Source organism: Hyalella azteca, unplaced genomic scaffold (assembly GCF_000764305.2).
Source record: "Hyalella azteca isolate HAZT.00-mixed unplaced genomic scaffold, Hazt_2.0.2 contig11752, whole genome shotgun sequence".
Taxonomy (NCBI): Eukaryota; Metazoa; Arthropoda; class Malacostraca; order Amphipoda; family Hyalellidae; genus Hyalella; species Hyalella azteca.
The window spans coordinates 57,589-67,101 of record NW_025941737.1 but is presented as its reverse complement, the minus strand read 5'-3'; the positions used below and the strand labels follow the sequence as shown (position 1 = coordinate 67,101).

General features: G+C 33.8%; 1 protein-coding gene across 1 annotated transcript; it reads left to right on the top strand.

Moving 5' to 3' along the window:
* Positions 1-369: 369 nt before the first annotated feature.
* LOC108665521 (protein-L-histidine N-pros-methyltransferase) lies at positions 370-6,218 on the top strand (the record flags this gene model as incomplete). Its single annotated transcript, XM_018152280.1, is given in 5 exon segments — positions 370-427; positions 1,263-1,420; positions 4,544-4,728; positions 5,421-5,527; positions 5,966-6,218. Coding segments are annotated over 4 exon segments (423 nt in total). The 3' UTR covers positions 6,065-6,218.
* Positions 6,219-9,513: the final 3,295 nt, after the last annotated feature.

Below are 9,513 nucleotides of genomic sequence, written 5' to 3'. Positions count from 1 at the left end.
CTGTTCACTCTGCTGTTCTCCTGTTCACTCTGCTGTTCTCCTGTTCACTCTGCTGTTCTCCTGTTCACTCTGCTGTTCTCCTGTTCACTCTGCTGTTCTCCTGTTCACTCTGCTGTTCTCTTGTTCACTCTACTGTTCTCCTGTTCACTCTATTGTTGTCCTGTTCACTCTGTTGTTCTCCTACAGGCTGTTGAACAGAGGGCGGATGTTCGTATGGTCAAGAGAACAGGCCGCTGTTCTCCTCAGTCCTGTTGAACCGACAACAGAAGAACAGGAAGATAACAGCGCTGCTGTTCACAGTCACGGACATCAGGGAGAACAGGAGAACAGACAAACTGTTTGCTCGAGTTCAGCGAACAGTTTGTTGTCTGTTCAACAGACGTGTGATGATGAACAGTTCTTCGACGCTGTTGAACAGGAGCCAACAGTAAGTCTATTGCTTATATGGATATTTATATTTATTTTACTTATGGAAATATATTTTACATATGCAATTATATATAATATATATGCATTTAATAGTATATAAATCTGTCAATAGATAGAAAAAGTTATAAAGAAATATAGGAAAAAGATGATCTTTGAGATGGAGAGATAATATATACTAATAATTATATATTATAATATATACAAATATCCGGTGATAGCGCGACGATATTTGCTGAATTCCGGTACAGCGTGTACCTATATCATATTATAATGTATTTTATTATATTATAATATAGTATATTATTCTATATTATGTTATATTATATTGTAATTTATCACATTATATTATACTATATTAGATTATATCCTATTATTAAATCTGAAAATTTCAGTGCAACTGTGAAAGTCTCTGTAAAAAAAGGTTTTTTAAACCTCTAATTGATTGATGAGCCTTAATGTTATTCATGGAATGATATCCTGTAAATGATTTAGATTTTTATACTGGAAACATGTATTTACTGTTTATATGTCATTCTTTTTTTTATTACATTTACAATGACTCTTAGACATGGAATTTTCAATAATGATCTATTGATGATTATAATTAATGTAATAATATTAAATATAATCATATAGATAATATAATTTTAGTATTTAGTATTATTATCTGAACCATTAATAATGAAAATTTTATTTAATTAAATAATCAAATGATTAAAAGTAAACTTTCAATAATTAAATTAATCATTGTCTAGAAGAATCATTAATTTTAGTATAATTATGATATATGTAAATATATATATATATAAATATATATATTTATATATATCCAGGCACGTGCCCCGGAGGTGCCGTGGGCACGGGCACGTGTGCTGGACGTGGGTGCGGGGGACGGGCACGTGACAGACGTGCTGGCACGTGAGGCACGCGAGGTCACGTGCACGGAGGTCAGCTACGTCATGAGGGCACGCCTCAGGGCACGTGGGTACAGGTACGTACCGGGGGTACGAGGGTATCGATATTATAATATTTAAATTATAACTATTTTTGAATTAACTATTTAACTATTTTGAAATTATTATTAAATTCACAAATTTTAACTTTTAACAATTTTTTAAAAATTATTGTTAAATTCGCTAATTTTAACTTTTAACTGTTTTAAAAAATTATTATTAAATTTGCTAATTTTAACTTTTAACAATTTTTTATATTTTATAACTATATATTATTATATTCGCTATCTCATTCAGTTAATCTAATTTTGTACCTAATTTCCCTTTCCCTAATTCAAATTCTGCCTTCATTTTTTCCTTTTTTCGTTAAAAAAGTCTTTAAAAATCCCCTCCCTCCCTCCCCCCTATCGCCGTCGCGGTCCCCCACTTGCCCCCCACCGGGGACCCCCTTCGTTACCCCCGCGCCAATAATGCAATCCACATCGCATAAAAAATCAATACGCAGAACTAGTGTCACTCCGCGTTCACGCCGCACCTAATTTACAGATACATAATATCATGATTTCTGCCTTTTATTTTCATTATTCAAGCACTACGATGGCTCAAAAATGTTTTAATAAATAATTACGATTATCTGTGATTATTTTAGTAATTATAATAGGAAATAAATAAACATATTTATGCAGATGAAGAGGTTCAATATTCGTGACGTGAACGCAAGTGCAATGTTGCTGCAGTTGCCAATTGCTATTGTGGCTTGTTTATCTTAAGGCTGCGTTTAAAATGAAATACTTAGCGTGTATTGCAATGCTTTTAGTTTCAAGACTAACTTCTATTGCTTTATAATAAACAATTAAGCTAAATATGCTGCAGATATCTTGATTTTTTTAAATGAAACAACACAAAGCCTCATAAATAATTGCACATCTGGCACCCCCGTTAACGTTAATCGTTGCTTGTCAATACTCTTCTCTTGCTCACCGGAACTTAGTAAGTTACTTTACTGGTTCCAAACTATCATAAACTATTTACTAATAAATAATCATTAGTATTTTATGAATTATAATCAGAATAAAGAGATTTATTGCGGTAAAACAAAGGCAATTCATCAGCGTGTTTTTGGCACCTGCGTCTCAGTGCCGCCAGATGGACCAATGCGCGACGCGGGCATAAATTAGTTCGTCAGTGTGTCCTCGGACACGGGCGAGGGAGGAGGAGGGGTTGAGCGCGCCGCTCCCGTCCGTTTTTCAATGGAAACAAATGACGCGCGCCCCATGCAAGGGGCGCTGCTACTAAACTACCTCGCTTGCCAGAATAATGATAAGCAAAGAGCACGTGCAATAAATTTTACGCTTACGCCTATGCTAGGCCTACGTACAATATCATTGCATATACATTCATACCTCGCTGTAGCTCGGCGCATAGAAGCGGCTTTAAAAGTTGAGTAGAAATTAAACAAAAATCAAGTAGAAATCAAGCGGAAAAATTCAGTAGAGGTTAAGTAGAAGTCATGAAATATTCAAAGAAATATCTACTAAATGCAAAGCACATGTAATGTTTAGCTTAGGTACGGACGAAATATATTGAACAAACGCATTAAATATGCTTTAGTAGCTAGAGTAAAGAATTTGTCAATATTTTAATCATATTTTGTATTATTAAAATTATTTTGCATGAAATTTTAATAATATGCAATTTTATAGTTATTATTAACGATAATAATAATTAATATTTAATTTGATAATCCTATTCACCACCACACACATTCCGGCTTACCTCAATTTTCCCCCTTCTTTGTCATCCCAATTTCCACTAAAAATCTGCGACTATTTTCAATGTAATTTCTACTCTTAAATTCAATTCTGCGTTTTTTACAGTATTCAGTACGATTTTTATTAAAATATCATGGCCCCCCATAGAGGAGTGGGGGGCCATCTTTAATTCATGTTTTTCGATGCCAACGAAAAATGGCGAATTTTTGGACGCGTTCTATTTTGCATAAAGTTTTATTTATGCGAATATCTGCCTGTCAACCCTCACCAATGACAGAAGTCTAATAAAATCTACAAAATAGTTTCCCTATGAAGCTTATCTATGAATGAATTATAAACTTGAATTATTATTAACTACATGAAGTGGATTATTAAATTATAAGTGCAATAAGATAAAATAATAATATATAAGTAATACTAATATTGTTATAAAATATATATATTTCGAGTCCGCGCCCAAAAATCAGAGAACATTCCAGAGTCTCCACGGTCGCCCCAGCTTCCAATTTTCGGAGCCTGGGGAGACGCTAAATTTTGTTTCGGGGGCGCCTGCTCCTGACGTCCCTACACCCTGAAAATTAATTGGTTATAGTGTCCAAATTTTGATACACTTTCTGAACGTAGCGCCAATACGCCTGGGGCCATACTTTCAAAACTCGCTAAGTGAACGTAAGTACTTAAGCTCCATTTTCTTGTCTATGATTGGTGGATTTTGCTTGAAAGGCCGTCAATGATTGGCTGATGAACTTACGATCTCTTAACTTTTTTTGAAAGTATAGTGAACGTAAGTACTTACGCTTTATTTTCTTGTCTATGATTGGTGGATTTTGCTTGAAAGGCCGTCAATGATTGGCTGATGAACTTACGATCTCTTAACTTTTTTTGAAAGTATTGGCCCTGTTTACCGGGCAAAACTAGGTGAGGATGACCCACAGAAAGTTAGAATGCATCGTTTTTTGACATATACTCACACATTCCTCTTAGAGTAACGTTCTAGCGTTCCCTATCAAGTTCAATTTTTCCACGTCCCTACACTCAGAGTAATGAGTGGCAATTTGTCCAAATTGCCATGCACGGGTAAAACTGAGTCATAGTGACCCAGTTTCGCCTGGCAAAATATCGTATCAATGCTACGGAAGAAAGAAAGTCTGTCATTTTTTGGACAAAACGAGCCATTAATTTCCCTGTGTGCCCACGTGCCCAGGGTGCTGGACGCGCACGACAAAATCTCAGATTTTGTCTCAAAATCTCAGATTTTGAGACACTTGGACGTTTTTTAGACACTTGGGCGGCCGTAGGTGTCTCGCTTTCGGCACGGTCGATCGGAGAGGCCTTGAGACACCTAAGTGTCTCAAAACAGTGGTCAAGGTCAATTTTCTGTCAATGCAGGGTGCTTGACGCGCACGACTGGCCCGGTAACGACGACGGGACGTACGACGTCGTGACGGTCCTCAACGTCGTGGACCGTCACCCCGCCCCCCGCACCCTCCTCAGGGACGTGGGGGAGAAGCTCGCCCCAGGGGGAAGACTTGTGCTCGCTGCCGTCCTCCCCTTCTCCCCCTACGTTGAATATGGTGTGTAACTCTGTATTGCCACCCCGTATACTGTATCGTAACTCTGTATTACCACCCCATATACTGTATCGCAACTCTGTATTACCACCCCGTATACTGTATCGTAACTCGTGTATTACCACCCCATATACTGTATCGCAACTCTGTATTAACACCCCGTATACTGTATCGTAACTCTGTATTACCACCCCGTATACTGTATCTTAACTCTGTATTACCACCCCGTATACTGTATCTTAACTCTGTATTACCACCCCGTATACTGTATCGTAACTCGTGTATAACCACCCCGTATACTGTATCGTAACTCGTGTATAACCACCCCGTATACTGTATCGTAACTCGTGTATAACCACCCCGTATACTGTATCGCAACTCTGTATTACCACCCCGTATACTGTATCGCAACTCTGTATTACTACCCCGTATACTGTATCGTAACTCTGTATTACCGCCCCGTATACAAGATACGTTATCTGGACTGATGTGTCTTACTTATCCTCACTACCTTAGTCACAAATGTCTTAGTCTACCCGATCCTCAGGTAGAGCTTAATATAATGAGAACAGACAACCCTGTAACCTTCATCTTTATTATCTCTATTATTATCGTCATTATCATCAGTATAGTCATTATCATCGTTATCATCAATAAGATTCTTATCATTATCATCACTATCACCATATCATCAGATTCCTCAGATCATCTGCCGAAGGAATCCCTGAACATCTCCGGCGCATCCTTCGAGGAACAAGCGACGTCCATCATAACTGAAGTCCTGCCGAGCCTTGACTATAAAGTGAGTCAAGTTACCCACTATAAAGTGAGTCAAGTTACTCACTATAAAGTGAGTCAAGTTACCCACTATAAAGTGAGTCAAGCTGCCAGCCTCGGCTATAAAATGAGTCAAGTTACTCACTATAAAGTGAGTCAAGCTGCCCACTATAAAGTGAGTCAACTTACCCACTATAAAGTGAGTCAAGTTACCCACTATAAAGTGAGTCAAGCTGCCCAGCCTCGGCTATAAAGTGAGTATATAACTTACCCACTATAAAGTGAGTCAAGCAACCCAGCCTTGGCTATAAAGTGAGTCAAGTTACCCACTATAAAGTGAGTCAACTTACCCACTATAAAGTGAGTCAAGCTGCCCAGCTTTAGCTATAAAATGTCTATAAAATTGATTGAATATATAAATATAAAATAACGTTGTACACTCAAAGTTCGCTGTGTGTTGCAGGTCGAGCGCTGGACGAAGCTGCCGTACATGTGCGAGGGCGACTCCACTCAAAGTATTTATTGGCTCAATGACGCACTTTTTGTGGCTAGGAAATTGTGATACCCCCGGGGGTTGGGGTTGAACTTTGAGGGGTTCAATTTGAATGGGTCAATTTGTCCAAATAATTACACACTTTTTGTACGTATCACTGATACGCCTTTTTTTACACCTGGCCAAACTGAGTCAGGATGACTCATACAAGGAAAAAAGGGGTGGGGGGATGACAGTTTGTATTTATTTTCAAATAAAATGTAAATGAATCCTGAATTTTTTTACCTTATCGATCATCACATAAGTTTTAAATAAAAATAAAATATAAAGTTTTTAAAATATGAAGTTTTAAAGTATAAAACATGAAATAAAACGAACTAAAAAACATGAAGTTTTTATACACAATCAATGATACAACATTTTTTATACATAATTTTTCACATAATCTAAGATCATTAAATTTACGAGAATTTCTTCACAAATTTTATATTGTTTATCTTCATTAATTTCAGTAAGTATATATACATCAGTAATATATATTATTAGTAACATAATCTTTTCTGGTGCGTAGGCCTACGAAATTCACAGCCGTTTTAGGCCTCGTCGAGTTAAATAACATAGCAACGGACGCTGTGAAGAATAAATAAATTGCTTTTTAATATACAAAATTACCCAAATATTTAATTAGTACTTAAAACATAATCATCAGTGAGCAACAAATTAGCGAAATATTTATTGCAAGTTCAATATATGGGATTTATACCATCAAAAATTTTCTTATGGTAATTTTTTCACCGTTATTAAATTAGGATAATAAAATTAGCCTAGAAATAATAAAAAAAATTTTAGGGTAATTTAGTGTTTTACATTTCGCTTTACATTTATAATATCGTTCCTACTAATGATATTCATGAACATGAATTGTAAGCTAATCAATGAATTACGAATAATCAATGTTTATTCAAAACATCGAAAACTGAAATTTCGTTTGAAACCCCGTTTTTTTAACTATCGTCAGCGAAAACCATGATTCGATTAATTGAAGATGGAACGAGATATATATTAATAAAATTACTATTGTTGTATTTAATCGAATTTGCATTCAAGGACATTAGATGAGCAATAGCGACTTAGTGACTTTCTAATTTTCTATATATATTCTAGATTCTACAAACTGACGATGGAGCTGGGCTCCGAAACGTTTTCTATCAAGATATGAATTTTTGTGGACTATTCTTTGCTTTTAAATTTTTAGTCAACTTGCGATTTAAGCAAATAAGTGACGTTAATTCTTGGCAATAGCATTCCATAAGCGCGGGTGACCCACACGCTGTGTGTCACCCGCGCTCTTATGTAGCGCTATTGAAAAACGCTCGATTTTTACTGAGATTTCGCTCGCTTTCAACTAAATTTGATCCAAAACCGTACATCCGACAACAACGACGCTTCTGGCAACAGCGCCGCATAAGAGCGGGTGACCCGCTCTTTTGAGACGCTATTGCCAGATGCACGATTTTGGCTGAAATTTCGTTCGCTTTCTTTGTTAAGATTATTTTCCAGGAGTTAAGATAAATGTAGTTATTATGTTATAACCGAGATTATTTTCGCTTCGTAGTTTATGAAATTAATTTCTTTCTGATGGATGTTCAATTGACGACCAAGAAATATTCTTTTATTGATAATTTTCTCATGTGTGTCAGGATGACCCATACAAAAGCAGCAAGTACAACGATATTTGGACAAACTTTCACTAATTTTTTTTTTGTACGCCGTTATCAGAATAAAGGAAGCAAAGTGGGCTGATAACTTTCATTTATTCACATAAAAAATACAAGTTTCTAATAGTTTCCCCTGAGTGTAAGGAAGACGGTAATTCTACTGGAGTGAGAGGTACTGAAAATTTATTTAAATTAACTTATTTTAATTAATTAACTTCCTGCCTCTTTGAATTTTTATCGAGTGAAAAATTTATTAATGAAAAATAGCCTTCAATTTAAATTGCATTCAGGAATTAATTGATCCTACATAAACGTTAATAAATAAAATCTACTTCGCAAACTAAGATACAAAAATAATCTTGAATATAAACTATAGTAACTATATTAATCTCAACTCCTCTTATATATCAAAAATAATCTCAACAAAGAAAGGGAACAAAATCGTGCATCTGGCAACAGGCGCAGCAGCGGTGACGTCATGATGTATTGCGGTGTTGCCAGAAGCGCGATTTTGATGAAAAATGCTTTTAAAAAATGGAAAAAAATGATTTTTTTTTCATTTTCCAAAATTTAAAAATTTGTGATGAAAAATGCTTTTGATGCTTTTTAAAATTAAGTTAATGCATAAAAATCTATGCATTGTTTTCAAATTTACGTTGAATTGAATATGATAAAGAATCTTGTTCGTTTTTCCAATATAGTGGACGGTAGCATAAAAAATTGGTTTTATAGTATTTTAATATAAAAATGTTTTGAATTAATTAACTATATATAAACATTATCGAGTGGATTTTTGGATTTTGACTATTTATATTTTTGGACATTAGAGATTATATATCGAATAAATATATAATACTATTGAGCGTCGAGTGTAACCCATGTAACACATTAATTATGTGTTACATTAATGTTAATTTTATATATTAATAAATATATAAAATAAATATAATGGGGGAATAGCCTTGGTTGGCTCGGCTAATAATCAAGATCATATGAAGATTATCATCATCAATTTAATTAATTATTAATCACTTTATTTTATTTATTTATTTCATCAATTTATTTATTAATCATTAGCTTATAATGATTTAAAATTTTAAATTAATCGTTAATCACTTGATTATAGTATAGGATAATCAAACAACGACAAATCCATAACATTTAACAATAATCAACCATAGCACGAAATATAATCAGCGTCGCACAAACAAAATATTTAATCTTCCAATTAATAATCAATAATCGATACAAATAATAATAATAATAATCATTAAATAATAATCGATAGAAAAAAAACTGTCCAGATTTTCCTGCTACACTAAAAAAATATACAATAAAAAATTCCATATTGCCTTCAAAAGTCAACAAAGCTTGTTAATTTAACTAAAGTTTTTATGTAAATTAATACATTAGGTTCTATATTATTTGTTTTTATGATTATCGAGTTGATCTCCATAATTCATTGACGAATAATTGTGTTGATTATATTATGATTATTCAATTAATTAATTAATATTAATTAATATTATTAATTAATTAAATTTATCATATTAATTAATATTAATTAATTAATGATTATTTAATTAATATGATTGTTTAATTAATCAATTTACATGAAGTTTTCTTAGCCTTTAAATTTAAGATGAAATTGCATTTTAAATCAACTAAAGATATTACGAGTATAATTATACTAATAATAGTAATTTAGTAAGTAATTATGATTTTAGTAAGTAATTAGATTTAATTAATTAATTAATTATTATTTTAGTAATTTTTATGCAGATTCTTGACTCACACGAG